Consider the following 20,811-nt stretch of genomic DNA (forward strand, 5'->3'; position numbering starts at 1 on the left):
AATTAAAAAGTTTTGAGACTCGTGAGATTCATTTTGAGACAATAAATCTGTCTCAAAATGAATCTCAAATTCATATCTTCTTAAAGTGATTAATCCAAAGTGAAATTCAAAAGTAATTTCTTTTTAAAGAAAAAATACAAGCATATGTGTGTCTGTGATATTTTTCTCAAGGTGGTGGCGCAGAGGTAAGCACTGTTGCCTCACAGCAATAATGTCCTGACTGGGCTGTTTCTGTGTGATTGTGTAATTCAGGCCTCTTCCCATGTCCATATGCATGCACACATGCATGGCTTTAACTGCGCATCTAATTAAGAAGTCTTAATATAAGAGTATAATAGAAGAATAAGTTTATAAGATATGTATGTGCATTAGTTAGTTTTTGCCGAGACTATTCTTATAAAGCAGCCTTTAGTTGTTCGAATTTAAGTCTTTGTTGTGATGATTCTAATATTTGACACCACTATTGGGTCCAAATTTGGTGTAGATCAGTGTATCTTGCGACAGGATGGCAATATTGTCTGTTTCTTCTCTTTTTTATCCACATACCAAAGCTGCCCAATAAATTTAAACTGGCCCGTACGGGGATCGAACCCGCGACCTTGGCGTTATTAGCACCACGCTCTAACCAACTGAGCTAACCGGCCCTGTATATTAATGAGTGACTCCGTTGACACGGACAAGAGGAAAAAGTTGGAGTCCTGCTGACAACGTAAGAATCTCGGCGTGCGGGGACCGGGCACATATTAACACCTGGCCGGTTAGCTCAGTTGGTTAGAGCGTGGTGCTAATAACGCCAAGGTCGCGGGTTCGATCCCCGTACGGGCCAGTAGGTTTTTATTGGTGTATCTAATCAAGTTTAAAACCATCGCGTGAGTGTATCAGGCAGCCAAAGATATAAAGTATTCAATGTGTGCTACAAAGTGTTTCTCAGAGCTCCTCTGTCTGAAAGCAAACAACAAGAGAATTTAAACACAAGCTCTGATAGATGCCGACAATAATCTAAGTATAGACAATGTTTATAAATTCACTGTGGCTCATACAGGGTTTTTAGTTTGTTTTCTGTAAAGTGAGCGCAATACAAATCATTCTTGCCTGCTTGCTTTAGTGACAGTGTCCTTGGCCTGTGTGGACTGTATCAGCTAGGCTATACTTTTGAAGCAGAAAAATTTAAAATATGTTAATAATTAAATTAAAATCTATATACATAATAACGAATATATGAAAACAATCTAAAAAAATGAAATGTTTTACCAATTCTGAGATTGAAATCACAAATTTTTAAGAAAAACTTTAGATTTTTCTTATTTAAAAGGTTTCAGTTTTGTAATTTTGGAAATGTAGTCTTTCCTTAAAAAAAACCAAAAAAAAACCCCACCCCTCTCCAATAGTTTTGTTTATTTGTTAAAAACCTAGAACATCCACAAACATGCTGTCATCATATATACCAACAAACGCGTCATAAACTGCACAGGAGCAGCATACACTTCATTCCTCAAATCTTTAATAAAACCGAGTCTGCTGCAGCTTTGTGAAGCTGCCTTAACCATCAGAGACACATGTACAGCAGGTTCATACTCCAAAAACTCCTGAAGGCAAAGGGTCAGGAAATAAATCAGAGACAAAAAACAAAAACGAAAAAAAATGCCACATACATCCTGATCGCAGCTCCACAGTTACAGAAGCAGATGTCGGTCGGTCTTCTCTGAAAAACAGTGAGTGTTTTCTCTCAAGGAATGATTTCACATGAAGTGTTTAATCTCATAATGCGTTCAGCTTTTAAAGATGAGAATACACAGCAGCAGATCAACGACTGAAAAAAGATTAAAAAAATCTCAGTGGTTTCAGTCACTTCGTCAGACTTAGGTCAGATTGAGCTGGGAGACATTTATCGCATCAGCACCATCACAATGTATTCATTTCAAATCAGCTGGTCGCTGTTAATCTGTCTGAAGACCCCACCCATCTGGGATCACATGACTGTTAACTGGAAGATAACACTTTCTTCCTGAAAGTGTTCGACTTTTGAGAGCAGGGGTTACAAGCCAAATCAGGCTTGAAACTCTAATTTCTACGTCATGAAAGAGCGAGGAAACAAACCAGGAGTCCAAGGTGGTATTTAGTAGAGCGGCTGTGATTGGCTCCTGTGTCTTTGCTTAAGTAAATTGTGGAAAAATCCAACTTAGTCCTTTTCATTGAGGAGCTGTGTCTCACTCCCCCCTGTGTGGATAATCTTGAGCTGTGACTATTTTTCTTTCAACACCACCTCAGTCCAAAAGCTTGGAGTGCTCTATCCTGGTGATGGTCCAGTCTGGAGGAACTCCTTTAGTAAACTCCCTCTGGAATCTGTCAGAGAGGTAAAAGGAAAGATCAGAATGACTCCAAGTAACTGAAAAATGTACAGAAATATAAAAAAAAAAGATACTCACTCATAAATTGCAGTAAGCAGTCTCTTAGTTTCTGGTTCTCCTTCTCCAATGGCCATCTGGAAGATACGAGTTCCCTCCATGGAGTCTTCGGGAAGGCGTGCGCTCGTTAGATACCAGAAACGCATCAGGATGCTGACAAACTTCCTACCTGGAAACGTAAACAGTTCATTTCCACCTTTATTTATACAGGTAAATCTCATTGCACATATACACTATGTTGCCAAAAATATTCACTGTCTGCCTTCACACACATATGAACTTGCGTTACATCCCATTCTTAATCAATAGGGTTTAATATGTTGGCCCACGGCTTGGACATTCTCCAAGAAGCACATATGTGAGTTCAGATACTGCTGTTGGACAGGAAGGCCTGGCTCACAGTCTCAAAGTCAGGACTCTGTGCAGGCCAGTCAAGTTCTTCCACACCAAACTCGCTCATCCATGTCTTTATGGACCTCGCTGTTTGCACTTGCGCAGTCATGTTGGAACAGGAGGAGCCATGCCTATGCCTTCCCACAAAGTTGGGAGCATAAAATTGACAAAAACATCTTGGTATGCTGCAGCAATAAGAGTTCATTTCACTTGAACTAAAAGGCTGAGGTCATCTCCTAAAAAACAGCCCCACATCATAATCCCCCCTCCACAAAACTTTACACTTGGTACAATGCAGTCAGACAAGTACTGTCACCTGGCCCAAACTCCTCCATCAATCCGATGGATGAGTCTGAGTTTAGCGGTAGGTGTTGAAGAAGAAGTGTCATCCATCACTCCAGAGAACAAGTCTCCCCTGCTCTAATACAGCAAATACAGCTGCTCGACCATGAAACCCATTTCAGATCATTGATCGTGAGCTCCCCCCTCTCGAATCCATTCTAGGTGCTTGATTTTATACACCCGTGGACATGGAAGTGACTGATTTGGATGGGTGAGTGAGTGCTCACTATAACGTACGTACTGGTGATATAGTGTATAACAAGTATACACATCTATTTCTGTATTTAAAGCTTCCTACTGCTGCACTCAGCAGTCCACCACAACCACAACAAGAGTGTTTGCTGGGGACTATTTTCAGCTGTGGACTAATACAGTATCTGAAGCTTTGTTGTACCAGTGAAAACAAACATGGCTCTCTGGGGACACCTCAGGCCCTCCAAGGTTTGGAGGCCTATCTCCCCCTACCACCACTTCCCCTGCCGGTGGCGGACTCCCTCAGGTGTCGGTGCGTTGGTGGTTCTTTGTGTCTGGGGGTGGGCGTCCAGGTACACACCGGCTCACTCCTTGGCGGCCGCTTATCGGGGTCTGGAGCCTGGGGCTCGCTCGGGCCCCTTCGGGGGTGGGGTGCCCCCGGCCTCTCGGCCTGGGGCTCGGTCACTCAGGCACAGCTGGCGGCCGGCGGAGCTCACGGGCGCGTCACTGCAACTCCCCCTGGCTTCTGCTCCGCGGCTGCTGAGTGAGCCCTCATCTGGGACTCTCCTCAGCTCTTTCTGGAACAGTGGCGCGGCTGCCCCTCTGTTGGTCTTCCATGGTTTCTTGTGTTCTGGGGGCCTCTGGATGTCTGGAGTTTTGATCTCCTCCATACCTGCTTCACACCCTGGAGGACGGGGCTGTGGCCCCCCCACACTCCCTAGCAGATCGTTACATGGAGAAACCTTTGGAATACAAGCGCGCTGATCCACACAGGTATGCACACGGGTGTTCACTGCTCGTAGACCCAAATTACACCTTTCTTGGCTGCTACTTCGAAGCACATCTGTCCTGCGTGCTGCACAACAACATTGAATATTTAGTATTTACTGCTGTTTACACTTAGCTAGATTAATGCGATGGTGTTGTGTTTAGTATGTTGCTTTGTTTTTGGTTTTTTTTTGTCTTTTTTTGCTTGTTTTCTATTCTTCTCTCAACAGGTGATCCAGGAGATTTTTATTTTTTTTCTCCCCCCCTTTCTCACTGTCCCTCTCCCCTTCTGTTTTTCCGTTCCTTCCTCTTTCTTTCTCCCTTTCCTATCTCTCACTCATGTCTGTCCCATCTGTAACATCTGAAAATAAAATATAATAAATAATAAAAACAAAGATCGACCAAATGGACCAATACGGCAATGCCACGATGATCCATTTGGCAAAGTAAATCCATTGGGTATCCTTGTTGGTCTTCAGACAACAACTCTGATGGCTAAAGAACCAAATGGGACAGGCGGAAAAAAAAAAAGAAAAAAAAAGAAAAAAAAGAAAAGAAAACAAACATGGTGCATGTTCATCTTAAGGAAGGAACACGTCACCCCAGTTTTAAACCTTCTTTATGATCGCAGCATTCGCAGCTGCACACGCCAACTGTGACATCATCACAGCCTCGTAAACATTTATACTAACGTCTGCAGACTTGCTGCAAGTCAGAAAAGACATCCACATGTCTTGAATAGAAGACGCCAAAATAGGAAGCAAAGTGACCGTGAAGCCCCCGCCCCACACCCGAGCTTCTCATCTTTTCCAGCGTCTGTCTCTCTGTGATCTGGGACTGGATCAAACCACTGTGAAGCACGAGGGGGAGTCAACTTATCAAAACCTTAAAAGGCCTCTCAGTGCTTCTTTCTTTGGGGTGTGTTGTGGGTGGTTGGATGTCTGTAGCACAGTCTGAGTCCTCAGACTTCAGAGGAAACTCACAAGCAGGTTTAAGGCCTTTCAGACAGTCTTACCCTGCCAGTAATCCTGACACTTCATGCTTACCGTTGTCATCGTAGAAGATTCCCACATCCCCGGGGGTTGTGTACATGATCTCATCGGGCTCTGCAGACAGTGCTTTCTTATAGTCGGAAGGCAGCAGGTTGCACTTTTCCTCCAGCTTCCCAATCAGCTGTATGGTTGAGAAATTTAGAACAAGCAAAATAAAAAGCCTTTAAAATCCTGAGTTTATCTTTTAAAACAAGGCCAGATGTTTTGATTATTGCATATTTAGTAGCAAAGCCCTGAACCTGAGGAGTTAGTCTTACTCTGGAGTCTCTTAAGGTGATTAAAATCTATCTAAATCACCTTACAGTATTTTAGAAGCACTTAGAAGGACACAGATGTCCTTCATACGTCTCTATTCTGTCAAACCTTCTGCTACTCTGCTCTCTACCTGAAGCACAAAACACAAACTGGCAGACAGTCTAAAAGATGGACAGGTGTAATAAAATGAAGCCAATGCTAAGCCTTAAACCTGCATTCCTTTTGATGGCCAGTAGGGGGCGATTGCTCTGCTTGTCTGACTGTAAATAAGTCTGCACAGCGATTAGTTACCTCGCTCTGTGACAGCAGTAATTTCCAGATGAGTTCACGGTCTCAGTTATGAATAAAGCGTGAAGGTCGTCATGTTCGAGGAGGGTATGCTCCTATGGTCATGTGACCGACTGTTTACCACCCAGAGAAGGTGTACTATCCTTGTTTTCTCAGTCAGAGAAAACAAAAATCCCTCAGCACGATACTCTTTAACAGAACTTCACCAACCAGTGAAACAACAACTAAGCAGATTTGTCCAGAGAGGAAACAGGAGTGAACTTTTCCATAGTGTCTCTGTTTGTTTAATAGGACTTGATAGGGTGATGTTGCTGACAACTCGGGTATGTTTCCAATAGTACCTCACGTCATCTTTTGTGTTTACCCCGGCCTCTTATCACAAGATACCCTGCAGTGTAATCAGACCTGGGTGATTGCAGGGTGACTGGCAGCCCTTCACACTTCAGTGACAGCCACGATCTCTTGGCGATTGTGGTAATTTCCTGAATTGCCGTCCTCTGGGCCTGCCGCAGCCCAACCTTTGTGAGATCATTTTACCTTCCAGCCCTGCTTCATCCAATGTTTATCAGTTAGAACAAAATAAAAATAAGTCATATGGCAAATTTTTTATCCCACAGAGCTAAACAACGACACTTCCACATTCCCACACATTAATAGTCCCCTAACAGGGTTTATTAATGTGGACATCTCCAGCTTCAGAGCTGGTTCAGACCGGCTGTGGCAGTCTGATGTGGTAAGTTCACTGTGCAGTAAACAGAAACGGTGTTGCCACAGCAAATAGATGGATCTGCATCCACCTCCCCCCATATCCTGCATCCTCCTCTGTCACACCAACCCTCATCTTGTCCTCCTTCACTACATCCATGACAATTCTTTATTCAACATCCTTTGCCCAGTATATCCACTGTCCCTCCTCTGCACACGTCCAAATCATCTCAGCCCAGCCTGAGCTGACCCTCTGATGTACTCATTTCTAATCCTGGTTACTCCTAATGACGATCTTCAGTTCTTCCTCCTGTTTTAGTGCATTAAACGACTCTGCATAATTTACTGCAGGTACTTTAAACAAATTATAACGTTAAAGCTCTTGCACGTTTATGCTACTTTAGCAACATTTTCTTTAAGCTCTGTAACAGCCCACCGATGCTCTCATTTCCTGTGGTCCTCTCCTCTGTTACCAAGTGAATTTGTGCCTGATGCGGGTGTATTTAGCGCACTCACATCTTTAGCTACGAGGCCCTCTAAGGCTTCAAACTGGCACTGTGACAGCAGCCTGGAAACATGAGAGAAGGCCTGCAGAAAACAGCACACCATCATTAATAACACATTAACACACAGCACGGAGGAAATCTGGGCTCTGCAGCTCAGCCTTCCACTCACCTGCTTCGCCCCCTCCGTGAACTCCTCTATACTGAACTCTTTGTCGAAGTACGTCCTGATAAGGAAGTAGTAAATCCGGGTGCGGAACCAGATGAAGGGGTTCGGGATGCCGACCACCACCACCTTCTGGTGCTTCTGCTCTCCCTGGTCCGAGCTATAGCGACGGACCGCTGCCGCGACAGCGGCGGGAGAACAGGGAGGTAGTCGCCTGTTACCGAGCCGGTTCAGGACGAGTCGCTCTTTTAAAAACAGGCGATTGAAGCTAAATGTTGACTGCAACCTGAAACAACCTCTTAACATGGGCAGCGCCATCTTTTTCCGTAGGTTTGCTGAAGCCAGAGAGCGTCTGATAAAGTGAAGAACTGCCATTCTTTGAACTTCGGGACTTCATAGGGGGCGCTCGCTAGATAGGCATCTAACGTTTGTAGCCAACATTGTCAGTTTAACGGGGTAAACGTTTTCCTTTGGCTTACCGACCTTTCCAATATTTAGTTATCGCTTGGAAACTGGAACTACTGAGGAATAACCGACCAATCAGCACGCATTAGCAAAATGCTAGCGTTTTGTGAGCAAATCGGCTTCCCGTAAGTAAAGCTAACGGACATAAGCGTCATTTTTATCTAGGTGAGACACACTATTGATGCTCTATTTGTGAAAATAAACAAACAAATAAACATGGGCTTTTTTGTTTTATGATCATTTATATTAAGGACCAGCCTGAGTGCGTCCTCTGCTGCTCCTCCTGCTGACCCACAGCTAGTTTATGTACAATGGAATTAACAGGAAGTGGACGGTCTTTCCCCATATCTGCTCTGGGCGAAGCTTTCTTGTCCATCCTCTTTTATCTTCCGGTTAGAAACACGTCACACATTAAAAACCTGCAAACAGATATTCATAAAACACACAGTGACGCAGTTTTTTTAATATCATTAAAATAAGCCTAGCAGTTACGAATAATTTAAAGTTTATTCCGCTTTTCTTTTAAAGCCAACTTTTACAGTTATTTTTCGTTTCTATGGGGAACTTTGATAACGTAACACCCAGTGTGAGTGTTTACAATCACTGACTGAAGACTTTCTATGTCAAATCATGTTAAATGGAGCTCCAGGAGAAAATACCTGTGCCGGTTTTCGCAGCAGTAGACAGGGAGGTGTTTCTGAGGAACATTTATCCACAGGTGAGACGGATGTGCTTCACTGCACGAGGGCAGGGCCGCAGGAAAAAGAGACAGCAGCAGTTCACATGAGCACCATCACACTCGCTCGTACATATTTAATTCCCCACTACAGCTTGCTCTATAAAAAGAATCCAGCCACTTCTTATTGCCACAGAAAATACACTATAAAAGTAAAAAATACCCAAGTTTTAACATCAAAATTTTCTTAAATACTGAAAGTGCTCCTTATGGAGAATCACATGAATTATGTATTGGATCATTATTATCGATTCATTTACGTGTAGTTTGCTTTAATGCCGCAGCTAGAGATAATTTGAATGATTTATATCCTAATCTAGGTAAACGGACGTTTATTCTGAAGGGATGTGAGGGCTGAGAAAGTATATTTCACTTCCTCTCCCTCCTAAAATCAAAGAGCTGATCTTCAGCATTCAAGCTAATAAATTGTTTAGGCTGAGGTTTAATTTGGTTGTGAAAAAGTGTGAAGCTTTTCCAGACACAATGCAAGACAACTGAAAAACTTTCACAGTAAAAACAATCAACTTGGACTTTGTTACTAATACTTCACTGCTATCAGGGAAGTTTTTATGCACGCAGTGTTGTGCAGTGTCTCAGCCATCCCTGATTTCTTTGTATTTTGCCCAGAACATGGCAAATAGGGGCAGCAATTTATTCAAATACACACATGTGTATGTGTATTCAAATGTGTATAAAACACATTTCATAAGGCAAAAACGGAGTTTGTATAATTCTAACAAACTTTAAATTCAACATTTTTCTGACCACCTTTATTCCGAAATACAGCCTGAACTCTCTTTGGCAGCTTTCTTTAAGTAGTCTTCAGAAATAGTTCTCCAGGTTTCTTGAAGGACATCCAAAGCTCTTCTTTGGATGAAGTTTCAGTCTAGTCCAAAAGCACCACTGAACGACACAGGAAATCATTCCTGCCTGTGACCATCTCCCTGTACAACTCATCCACCTAACACACTGTATACTGCAACTGCCGCTGAAACTGCTTCTTCTTTTGTCCTCCACTTGTCCATTTTTTTTTTCATTTTTTTAAGGACACACTGCACACCATGCTGACATATGCCGGTTTTTATCAATTAGCTCTTTAAAGGATCATCATGTTGGTACAGAGAAAAAGTTTTTATTGCTATTGGACTGTGTTATCTTCAATTGTCCAGTGGGGGTCAAGTAAATTGCTTAACTTTTGGATCGTAGGCACGTTAATTTGAAATCAGTAATAAAGACTGGAGTGAAGTGTTTCCTCGGGTTTGTTATCCCTGCAGCGTCAACCGGCTGTTCTCAGAGGCGTGTCTCTGGGTCCCTGTCTGGAGAAGTGGACAGTTGACTATCTTGGAGAAAAAGGAGGAGACAAGGAGGTAAAGATTCATGTGTCCACGGTGCCCCAGATGGATTTCCTTCACAAGAACTTTGCCTACAAGTAAGCTGACGTGCACACACACAAGTTTGTATTGCTTTTTAAGAATAGAGCATTTTATTAAACCAGCTCTGAGTGTCACACAGCTCTTTAAAGCTACAAAGAGCCAATACGTCCTCACAGTGATAGATGTAAACACACAGACAGCAATAAATCTCCACACTTGTCATGTGCTCCACGTTGACAGGACTCTGCCATTTAATGAATTTGTGAGAAGAGCATCAGAGAAGAAACACTCTGACTTCTTCCTGTGTGAGGTGAGGATCAGAGAGCACGTAATAAAATACACAAATGTATTCTTTTAATGAGAAACTGCTGGGTTTGGTTTCAGGATGAGAGCTACTACCTTCGTTCGCTTGGGGAGGACGTCCGAAAGGTACAAAGAAGACTTTCAATCTCACAAAGAATGGAGCCTGATGACTTTTTTGGGGTGTACATTGCAAGTCGTAACTACAGGAGCTTTCTCTTCTCTCCTGCAGGAACCGGCTGAGCTCAGCAAACAGTTCCCGGGCTTGGCGGAGGACTTTCACACACCTGACTTCTTTGAACCTGAGCAGTTCTTCTCCAGCGTGTTCCGCATCAGCTCCTGTGGTCTGCAGCTGTGGACGCACTACGATGTGAGTTTCAGAGGTAGCTGTTGCAGGACTGTCGGTGTATTTTTCTAAACATGCACGGTCCCTTCTTCTTGGTTTTTTGCACTTTGGTTTCTTTAGGTGATGGACAACCTGCTGGCTCAGGTGACCGGAACAAAGAGAGTGGTCCTCTACAGCCCCCAGGATGCTTTGCACCTCTACCTGTCAGGTTAGTGGCTGTAAAAAAACAGGACTTCCTGTTAGGTTTAATGCTGAAAAAGTATCACATGTACTGTGTCCACTCTTAGTAAAGGGACAGTTGGCACCAAAATCACATGAAGAGGTTTTGCAGATGATTCTGCCATGAGTTGCCTGTTTTGGGAGATATCTGCAGGATCTTCTCGAACACATTAGAAGAACAAGTACCTACTGGTTTAGCATTCAGGTTGCTAAATGTTGGTTTTTGAAGACGCAGGTTAAAGTTATCCACCAACAGGCATGAGCTTGGTTAGCAGCGTGTTTCTCATTGTTTCCCATTAGGCGATAAGTCAGAGGTTTTGGACATTGACGCCCCCGATCTGAAGCGGTTTCCTAAGTTTGTGAGAGCAAAGAGATACGAGTGCGTGCTGGAGCCCGGAGATCTGCTTTTCATCCCCGGTAGGTGGAGTGCTTCATTCCTCCTACAGCCAAACATGAAACACGACTGAACCCAGCGTCCCTGTTTTCCACAGCTCTGTGGTTTCACAACACGCTCGCTCTGCAGTTTGGAGTGGGCGTTAATATCTTCTGGCGCCATCTACCTGCAGACAGCTACGACAAGAAGGATCCGTACGGTAACAAAGACCCCGTGGCTGCAACGCGAGCGCTTCAGGCCCTGGAGAGGGCGCTTCACACTCTGGATGAACTGCCAGCAGAGTATCGGGACTTCTACGGGCGGCGCATGATTCAGCGCATTCAGAAGAGGACGTACTGCGACGGGAAAATAGACGCGGAGCAGAACTCTACATTACCCAGCAGTCCATTTACTAAACCTGGATGAGTTCTGAGACATGTGAAGTATCCAGTAAAGCAGCACTGCTTTGCTCAGCGGGGAGGTCGACTGTTGATAGTTTGACTGTGTGTTGTGTACAAAAAATTGAAAGTGGAGCTGAAAAATGAGACAGTCCACAGAGGAAACATGGATGCAGCTCACCTGTTTATTCCTTTAATAAAGCTTAAAGACTGAATGGAAAGGGGTGTGGCCACTTCTGAATGGCAATTGACAGCTTGACCATGTTTGTGGTGATACATGAAGAGAGATAAAATACTGTGCAAAAGTCTTGAGCAGACTCTTATATTTTGCTTCTAAGCAGTCAGACTTTCTTGTAAATTTTTAAAGTGGGTGTGAACAATGGTCCTCCAGCTCTCTAAAGGTCTGTCTAAGAGTTTTGCTTGGCTGCTTTTTCACTCATTTTCAGTCCAGTCCTACTGCCTGACCATTTCCATTATTACCCTTTGGCTGTAAAAGGCTGATGAGGTATTGTTGTCAACCTGCCGGGCAGACGAGCAGACACCCAAGTTTGCGAATGCGATAATGTGAGAACCAAATGACGTACGAACTTCAAAGTGACACCATAGGTGCAGCTACTAAAAATCTCAGACAAGTCCGAATCTAAGTGACCTTAACCTCAAGGTTTTTCTGAAAATCATAACTTTAGAAAAAGGTGATGTATTAATCTCCTATGAGGCTGAGGGGTAGAACTAGTGTTGGCCAGTATTTTTTGACTTATTTGTTATTTAGGACAATTAATGCTAGGCACCTAGCTAAAGAAATTAACTGGTAATGTGCCAACGGCAAGTTGTATTTTATCTTTAGGTATTCTTTTACTCGCAGCCTGTCAGAAAAGATGCCAAAGACAACAGGTTAACAGAAAAATTTGAAGAAACTTGACAAAAGAAGTGGCAGGCCTAAAGACCTATATGTAGCAGATGAACAGTATCTGAAAAGCATGTTTTTAAGAAACAGAAACAATTCCAGCAAACACCTGACACAGGACGTGAGAAATGCATCAGCTGAAAGTCTAGAGTTTCCACTGAAGCCTGGTCAGAAATGCTCTCAGTGGACAGGTCGATGTAAGAAGCCATTCTGAAGGAATATAAAACACTCTGTTATGGTGTGAAGCTGAATTTCAGTCAGTGGTGTTGGAGATGTCAAAACTGATGGACTTAACAAGGAAAAGTACAGTCAGATTTTGATGCGACGTTCAGTACCATCTGGCAAGCCTGTGATCGACAACAGCTTCATTTTTCAGCATGACGATGATCGCAAACATGCTACCAGTGCATTAAAAGCACATCTAAATAGAAAAACAGCAAATGGTTCAGTTTAAATTTTTTATTGCACGAAGGTTACAGTCCTTTGCTTCCTTACAAACAGTTTAAAGCTCTGTAAACAGTGAAGCAGCATCTCCCCAGTGTGCTCTGTATCTCCTGCTAACACCGCTTTGTGAGTCCCTGTCGTCACATTTCGTCAGTAAGTCTCAGCCTTTACGTGAGTGCACAAGAGCCAACCAGTGACCGACTACGTGAAGCAGGAAAAAGCTCCGAGATACGACTGTTTCCCAGAAGGAGACGGATACACGCTGTGGGCAAAAACTTTCAGTAAACTGCTGGCTACGTGAAAAACTCCAAAAATGTTCTGAATGATCAGATCATGTTTGAGGTGCTACAAAAACCATCTTGCATAGTTGACAAACACCCAGACTTTAACCCAATTTTAAAACTAGTTTGGCTTTGGATGCAAAAAGAAAAAGAAAAAAAACAACACGAAGCTGAAGGTAACAGTCTGAGCCGTCGCTAACGGCGCCGTGCACCGTCCTGAATGTCTCTTCCCTCAGTTTGACTTAGGAGAAGAAACGTCTCGGTGAAGAGCAGCAGAGAGTTGGGGGAGGAAGCGCAACATTTTGTGGGCCCAGTTCTGGTTCAACCACAGTCACAATGAAAGTACACGAACGGGCGCACCCCTCAGTTCCTTCATGTACTTTCTGGGTGTGTGCATGATGCTACGAAAAACACTCATCGGAAAGAAAACAAAGAAATGGCACATGGCTTGTTGGTGTTCTCTATTCTGTGGATAACTGTGATTTTTTTGTGTTTTATTAAAGTTGCTATTAGGCAGCTGAAAGAGAAACCCAGAAAACTGGATGATTCCCTTTTTAAGCCAGTTTTTGGTTAAAATCACGATGAAGCTGCTGCTTGCAGTTGGTGCTATGGAGTCTGCGCCATGCCGCGGCTGGACTTCATCTTCTCCAGTCTTTTAGAAAGGTGGCTGTTGTTGGACTCGAGCTCCTCAATCTTGTCCAGTGCCGATCGCAGCTGTTGGATTGAACAGGAGGAAAGAGAACAGATTATCTTTGAATTAGAGCCTCTTAGATTATCCAGCTTGTAATTCTGGGGTGAGAAAACGATACTCTACCTCTCTCTGGAGTTTCCGTTTCTCGGCCTTCAGGTCGTCCTCAATTTTTTCAGCGTTCTCGGCAGCAGACTTGTAGCGCGTCACCTGACCCTCGAGTCTGGTCACCTGCACAACAAAGAAAATCCATGATTTAAAGCTCAGCATTTAAGTCTTTAAAGGTGCTAAAAGCAAGCATTTTATTTTGAAAATTTAAAAACTTTGACACTCCATACTTGAAAAGCCAATTAAAATATGTTTGAGAGATTAAGTCTGAAATGTTTTCAACTTTTACTTTCAAGATCCAGCTAGTGCTAAGCAGAAGCCCCAGCTCATTTCATCTTGTGTTTGTCAGACTGGTTAGTTCATTGTTTTACTGGTTCAGCTCCCTCTCCAGTGAGTTTTAAACTGCAGATGGTGAGCTTCAGCTCCCCATCAGGAACCCCACATACAGGTGGAGAATTTGTTAATCCAATGCTACATGTAGATGGAGAGCAGAATAAGGAGTTGGGGTCTGACCAGAGAACCAAAGAATCACAAAGAGCCATCTGACACTGGGGGCCTTTAAACACAGACCTTCCCTGCATGCAGGGAGAGAGAAATGAGCTAGCTGATTAGCAGTGGCTGAAATTTCAAAATAAAACACACACAGTATATTTAATAATTTTTATCTGCTTACATTTTGTTCTAATGCCGTCGCTTCCTGCTCTGCCTTCACGAGTTTGAACTTCAACTCGCTGATCTGCCTGTTGGAGTCCCCTAGAAGGAATTTAAAAAGAGATTAATTTTTTTTTTAAAATCACAGACACGAACTTAAAAACTAGCAGGCTGTTTCTGATTTATTTGACTTACTCTGTAATTCCATTATGTTTGGATCGTTTCCATTTTCAATAATTTCAGCGTCTGGGCTGGTGTCTGTGCCGTTCTTCTGAGTTTTCTGTTCCAACTGGGCTTTTAGTTTCTTTACCTGTACAAAACAAACGATGAATTTAAAACAAGACACCGGAGGCGCTGGTGCAACTGGAGAAGTAAGATTCATACAGATGTGCCAGACAGACTTATAGAAATATAAACCTGTTCACCTGCTCTATCATTTTCTCACGCTCATCCACCAGTTTCCTCAGGCGAATCTCTGAAATTAAAGCACATGTTTTAGGTATAAAAAATAAATAAATAAAAAATAAAAAAAAAGAATCGCAGCATATTTGCAACTGTTTAATAATTACAACGACTTTGTTCCATCTTAAAAAGGAAAATAAGATCACATACCAGGGGTGGGAGGACCCGGAGAGATGATAGGGAGGGGGCTGGGGTTGATGCATGCAACAGAGCAGGCATCCAATGAGGGCGTGATGGAGTGGTGTGTGAGGGATGGGAGGGGGGTGTTAGCATGCACAAACTGTGGAGAGGAGGGGTCAGTGCAACAGCACACAGCTTCCTGGACTATAGTCACACTGCATGACAACACACAATGAGCTAGAAAAATGATATTTAGGTGTAAATGTGAAGAATGAACATATCTAATTAAAAATAATCTCATTAAAAAACATTTATTTAGAGCAACATTTCAAACAGGTAACAGCAGGGTGTTTATTAGCATTTCAAAGTTGTTTTCCATTTAGTGCAAAAAAAAAGAAAAAAAAAAAAGAAACGGACACTAACATACATGTTCTGTGCAGAGTTTGTGAAAGCAAAAATGGCTTTAAACTCATTTAAACACTGACATGGACAGAACATATTCGAGCTTGTTAGCTTAAGTCTTAATAACAATTACCCATTAATATTTATTTTTGTTGTGGACTCATGACATAAGTAGATGACGGAAATTGCACCGAGATGCAATGATGCTGTAGCAGAACCGTTGGAGAGCAATATAATCAGAGATGTGTGACATGGTACAAGCAGCAAAATAAATGTGCATCAATATCTGAAGAAATGTTACCTGTTATATCAAGTGCATCATGGCCCATGTGTATAAACCTACAGTTACCTTACAGTTTAGAATTTCATCTTTCCACAAATTGTTTTGTTTGCACAAATGAGCTCAATGAAAAGAGATTAAGAAAATATACAAACTTACATCAATATTTATTTGGAAAGAATCAAAGTGCTTTGAGGTTTAAACCGCTTTCTAAACATCAGTAAAATAATAGTAAAGGCATATTAAGCACATCTGTAGACTACGACATCTTACATTCCTCTTTGCCCTTTCCTTTGCCTTTCTTTCCACCCTTCTTTGACTCCTTCCCTGACTGTGCTGCCCCTTTATTGCTGCCCACTTGGTCTGCACTATTTGGTAAATTCGCATCTTCACCCTGCAATGCATTCTTGACCACATCTATCCCTGCCTCTACTGATGAAGACACAGTCTGGTTAATGTTCTCTGCAACAGCTCCCAGCGCTCCAGCGCTTGAGACTTCCTCTGAAGCTTTGCCTGGCTGGTCTTCTTCACTGGCTTCTTCTTTATGTGTGTTTTTCTCTTCTTCACACACATTTTCCACCTTTTCTGAGGTAGCTTCCTCATGAGCCACAGAGTTCTGGTCTTCTTGAGGCACCATATCTGGGTCTTTATCTGCCTGGTTGCCTCCATCATTGCCTTCAGCTGGCTTGTTTTCATTTGACTCGGCATTACTTTGGCACAGCCCATCGTTGGTTTCATCTGCTGTTAATTCAACTCCCTCATCAACTTCTTCCTGCTCTGGATTTTGGGAACGAGTCGATTCTTCAGCTGCTTCGATATCCATGTCATCAAAATCAAAAGACTGCCCTTCATCTTCCTCATCCTCTTCCCCTTCACTCTCCAACTGATTATTATTTTCAGATTGGTCTTTGTTGGATTCATGCGGTTGCTCAGTTGACAAGGATGACGCTTCCTCATGTTGATCGTTTTTATGTTGGGGATCTTCCACGACAGCCGATTCCAGATCAGCTGAAGAACCAGTCTCAGTAGCTTCTTTTGGAGCCTGTGGTGTATCTAACACGACAGCAGCACTGACCTTTAGTTCTTCGTCCTGCACTGCAGTCTCAGTGCTTAAGGCTTCAGGGCTTTCTGTTGATGATGCACCATCACAACTGTTGCTTTTTTCATCTGGATTAACTAAATCTTTGGGTTCTTCCAGATTTTTGTTTTCTGAATTATCACCATCCTGACGTGGAGATGTGACAATGGCAGGAGGACATTCTTGTTCAGTCTCTGCTCTTGGCTCCCCATCAGTGGACTCCTCAGGAACCTCGCTGGTAACGTCAGTGGGAGGGTCATCTGTACCCGAGTTTATAACTTCGGATGGCTCCATGTCAGATGAACCAATAGGGGAGTCATCAGCAGACGGTGGCAGGATGAATGTGTCGTCTTTACTCTCAGAAGCAGACTCTGAGTCATTGGCAGCAACGTCACAATTGGTTGCAACGTGTGATTCTCCTTCAGTGTTGCTGCTCGTTTCATGGCTGTTTTCAGTGTTGTTAGACGTGCTGTCAGATTTCCTGTCATCAGCAGCCTCTACTTTCTCTTCTGTTTGATCAGTATGGATGGCATCACCATCAGTTGAGATACCGACCCTTTCAGGATCATCTACACTGGACGTACACTCTTTGTCAAGGCCATCAGTGCCTTCTGCACTGTTGGAGTTGAGTTCGGCTGTACAGATGTTGGCCTCTGTGTCAGGATTTGCTGCCGTTTCCATTTCCGGTACTTTCTCTGTTTCAAAAGTTTGCTTGTGGTCTTGTTCATCTTTTTCAGAATCTGTTCTGGATTCTTCAAGAGTTTCAACACTTTTCAGTGCCTCTACTGATTCTACAGTCTCTGTTTCCAAAGTTTCTTCATCATTCTGTTCTTCTGTAACGTGATTTGCTATTGTTTCACTGGGAGTTTCACTGTCTTCAATACAGGTCACAGATTCCACTTCTTCTAATGTCTCTACTTCCAAAATTGGTTTCTCCTCTTGATCACCCTCTTTGGAATCTGTTTCTATTGATTCCTTGATGGCTTCCAAATGAGAAGAACTTTCAGTGGGTTCTTCTGTCTCTACTGCCCTGTCAGTCTCTATTTCCAAAGTTTGTTCCTCATTCTGTTCCTCTGTAACATCATCCACTATTACTTTGCTGAGCGTTTCTGTTTGACAAGGGTTTTCAGAAGGTGATACTTCTTCCATTTCTTCTATCTTGTTGGTTTCTAAAGTTTGTTTGGTGTCTTCATCATCAATTTTGGAGTCTGTTTCAGTTTCCACGAGAATTTCTGCATGAGACAAACTTTGAGTAGGTTCCTCTGCCTCTACTGTATCTGTGGCCTTTGTTTCTAAAGTTTGTCCCTGGTTCTGTTCATCCTTAACATGATCCACTGTTACTTCTTTTTGGGCTTCACAAATGGCCTGAGCAGGTACTACCATTTCTGCTTCTTCTACTGTGTTTGTTTCCAAAGTTTCTTCTTCATGACACTCATTTGAAACAGTTTGTTCTTTACATTTACTGGATTCGATCGGCTCCACTGCATTGACTTCCTCAGTTTCTTGCTTGTCCTGCTCTTCCTTGACTGGATCCATCTTTGATTCCTTAAAGGTTTGAGTGACAGAGCCATCAACAGTAAGTTCTGCAGCAGATCCATCATTACTTCCTGCTGGTTCTTTGTCTTTTTTCTTTTCATTCGCCGTTTCATTTTTCTGTTTGGTCTTGTCGTCTTGAGCCCCTCCTTTCTTTTTGCCTCTCTTCTTCTTTTTCTTCTTTTTCCCTGAAGCAGGAGTACCCTGAGGCTGAGATTTACTGGGCGTTTCCTCTGCCTCATCGTTCTCTGCCTCTTCTGCATTTTCAGGCTCAGGTTGAGCTTCAATGTTGGAAGCAGTTGGAACGGATTCATCGGTTAAATCTTCTTTTGGAGCAACATCTGCAACTTTTTGTTGAGGACATAATTCAGTACTTGTTAAACTACTTTTCTCAACAGCTTCCTGTTTGCTGTCTTGCACCTCACTGGTGTCAACACTAACACTTTTGGCATCTGTCTCGACTACATTTAGACTACTCGTCTCTTTTAAATTAACCTCCTCAGACATTTCTGTTTCTGGAACATCAGGACTTGTTACAATCTCTTTCAGCTCAAAGCTACTGGGTTCTGTACCAGGAGAGTCACTGATTTCTGCATTTAAGTCCTCACTGAGACCATTTTCTGCAATGTTGTTTTTCTCTGCAGGTAAGCATGTCTCTTGTTCTTCTTGAGGCTGTTCTTCACTGGATGTTTTCAGTGTGGAAACATCAGCAGCATTACAGAGAAGATCAGAGCTCATATGATTCTCTTTGGCTTTCTCGTGCATTTCTTGTTGCTGCTCTGGACCCACTTCTTCCTCTTCTCTGCTACTTCTCAACTCAGTCTCCTCTGTGTTGCCTGGGAGATCATGAAGAGCATACAGTGATGGAAGGCCAAAAAAGTGTAGGCTTAAGACAAGACTTTCAACACTTCATCAGGAAGCGCATCAGCAGAAGTCCAGGTAAGGCAGAACACCTGGCTGATTCAAAGGCCAGAAAGAGAAGCAGAGCGCCAAGATGACCAGGAAGCACAAGAAGAAGAAAAAAGAAGCAGAAGAAGAAAGGCAGGAGGAAAATCAAAATAAGGCTGCTGATCCCGAGTATGTAAGAGAAAAGAAGAAGGGAATACTCCAACTGAATTTTCGCTACACACACCAGATGTTGACTTTTAAGAAGAAGTCCATTCAACCCTCTCACTGTAGGATGCATCAGGATTTACACACCAACACCAGCCGCATTAGCAAAGTTAGTCGTGATTCAACACTTATGTGTTTCTGGTGAAAGTGACTGAGGTGCAAGAGTTACATGAAAGCCAAGCATTAGTAATGGAAGATGATATAGAAAAAGCAACTCTGTTAGTGGATGATATTTTAAAGGAAAAGCTTAGAGAGGTGATTCTCGTTATGTTTCTAGTTGCTTCTCAGTAATATGTCAGCCTGTCTCCCACTACAGTCTGACTTCGCTTTAGCCGATAATGTGCAAAACTTTGCAGAAGAAGAGAAACGTGTTTACAGACTGGTACTAATTTATCCCTTTATAACAACTGAATGAAGGCTGAATTTCTTAAATTAACTAACGTGAACTCGGATTAAGGCTTAAAGTTTGCATTATTAGGGGCGTGGCCACTCTCATCGACAGAGTGACACATACACGTGCGGCTGTAGCTGCTAGGGCTTACCTCAGCTAATTCAGGTCACTAAAAATAAAACTCATATGGCTTGCTGAGTCTTAAAATCCATCTAAGAAGTAAGCTCGTGCTCTAGTTTTTATAACTGAAATTCTAGTACTTCATCTAATATTCAACTTAGCACTAAACAGCAAGCCTCTGTGTGATGTTTTGTGCTAAGTTTCTAGTGTTAGCTGATGACTTAGCACTCCAGTATCCTGAAGAAGTATGCCTCTTTTTAGTGAAAGATTTAAAAAAAGGCCAAACTTAAACTTAAAATAAAATTTCTCATATTTGCTCCAGTCAAACCAGTGCACATCTTTTATAGCGTCCACAGACGGAGCATGCACTCTGCCACAACTGTGTGGTACATGAATGTGTTTTAAATAGTTCATGGACAACGATGGAAATTTATGTTATAGAGAAAAAAATATATATTTATGGTTAATGGTTTTAGCCTTTTTAAGGACTAACGCTTCTGGACAGTGAGTAACTGATGAAGGCTCGATTAGTGAATTAGTTTTTCCTTTTTACCAGAAAAATACAGAGGATCACCAAGCTTATCCTTAACAGATCAGTGCAAATCAGAGTCTAAGTGATATATAACGCATGAAGCTGGGAATTGAAGAGTTCACTCCAAAATCTGACAGATCTGACTCCAATAGTAGAAAAACATGTTCTATTTCATCGTTACTGTTTTGGAATGAGACTCTTGGATCAGTTGTACGCAGAGCCATGCAGTAAGAAGGAAGGAAGTTTTTAATTCCACAGTGGGTTTTACCGAGCATGCTGTTCCCCTCTGCTGGGGTCGTCTGAGACTCCTGAGCTGGTTGGGAAGCAGGGTCTACACTGGAGGACTCATCAGCTTCTGCCACGTCAACATCCCCATTGATGCTCAGATCAGGTCCCAACACTATTCCATGTTTCTGCACAGGTAG

At 42.8% G+C, this 20,811-nt stretch overlaps 3 protein-coding genes across 22 annotated transcripts in view; 1 reads left to right on the plus strand and 2 right to left on the minus strand.

The window, feature by feature from the left end:
• Window positions 1–1,381: 1,381 nt before the first annotated feature.
• maip1 (matrix AAA peptidase interacting protein 1) lies at window positions 1,382–7,604 on the minus strand. Of its 2 annotated transcripts, XM_080902999.1 has the most exons (5): window positions 7,076–7,604; window positions 6,917–6,988; window positions 5,147–5,273; window positions 2,427–2,574; window positions 1,382–2,343 (listed from the first exon to the last, which is right to left on the minus strand). In XM_080902999.1, the coding sequence occupies exons 1-5, from the start codon at window positions 7,442–7,444 to the stop codon at window positions 2,265–2,267; spliced, it is 795 nt and encodes a 264-aa protein (XP_080759125.1). In that variant the 5' UTR covers window positions 7,445–7,604; the 3' UTR covers window positions 1,382–2,264. The 2 variants fall into 2 exon arrangements, with proteins under 2 accessions (XP_080759125.1, XP_080759126.1); XM_080903000.1 differs by lacking the exon at window positions 6,917–6,988.
• Window positions 7,605–8,010: 406 nt separating this feature from the next.
• Window positions 8,011–12,498, plus strand: tyw5 (tRNA-yW synthesizing protein 5). The gene is made up of 8 exons (XM_080902998.1): window positions 8,011–8,252; window positions 9,545–9,699; window positions 9,884–9,953; window positions 10,028–10,072; window positions 10,176–10,313; window positions 10,410–10,497; window positions 10,809–10,925; window positions 11,000–12,498. The coding sequence occupies exons 1-8, from the start codon at window positions 8,172–8,174 to the stop codon at window positions 11,305–11,307; spliced, it is 1,002 nt and encodes a 333-aa protein (XP_080759124.1). The 5' UTR covers window positions 8,011–8,171; the 3' UTR covers window positions 11,308–12,498.
• A 656-nt stretch (window positions 12,499–13,154) lies between these two features.
• The window catches only part of lrrfip1a (leucine rich repeat (in FLII) interacting protein 1a), a 48,320-nt gene continuing 40,663 nt past the window's right edge, over window positions 13,155–20,811 (minus strand). For 17 of the 19 annotated variants that reach the window (XM_080902990.1, XM_080902986.1, XM_080902985.1 and 14 more), the window contains 2 exons: window positions 20,655–20,799; window positions 14,837–19,066 (listed from right to left, as the gene is read on the minus strand). In XM_080902990.1, the coding sequence (XP_080759116.1) occupies window positions 15,879–19,066; window positions 20,655–20,799 (3,333 nt within the window). In that variant the 3' untranslated portion in view covers window positions 14,837–15,878. The other 2 variants (XM_080902988.1, XM_080902987.1) reach the window with 1 other exon arrangement.

The sequence above is a fragment of the Rhamphochromis sp. 'chilingali' genome, assembly GCF_963969265.1.
Source record: "Rhamphochromis sp. 'chilingali' genome assembly, chromosome: 14".
In the NCBI taxonomy this organism is placed as follows: domain Eukaryota; kingdom Metazoa; phylum Chordata; class Actinopteri; order Cichliformes; family Cichlidae; genus Rhamphochromis; species Rhamphochromis sp. 'chilingali'.

Excerpts from the sequence above, each read along its gene's own strand:
- maip1 (XM_080902999.1), bottom strand. The coding sequence starts at position 7,444 with ATGGCAGTTCTTCACTTTATCAGACGCTCTCTGGCTTCAGCAAACCTA. Across the intron at positions 6,989-7,075 it reads TCACGGAGGGGGCGAAGCAG|GCCTTCTCTCATGTTTCCAG; the intron begins GTGAGTGGAAGG and ends TGTTTTCTGCAG. Across the intron at positions 2,344-2,426 it reads CTGCTTACTGCAATTTATGA|ATTCCAGAGGGAGTTTACTA; the intron begins GTGAGTATCTTT and ends CCTCTCTGACAG.
- tyw5 (XM_080902998.1), top strand. The coding sequence starts at position 8,172 with ATGGAGCTCCAGGAGAAAATACCTGTGCCGGTTTTCGCAGCAGTAGAC. Across the intron at positions 10,314-10,409 it reads AGCTGTGGACGCACTACGAT|GTGATGGACAACCTGCTGGC; the intron begins GTGAGTTTCAGA and ends TGGTTTCTTTAG. Across the intron at positions 10,926-10,999 it reads AGATCTGCTTTTCATCCCCG|CTCTGTGGTTTCACAACACG; the intron begins GTAGGTGGAGTG and ends TGTTTTCCACAG.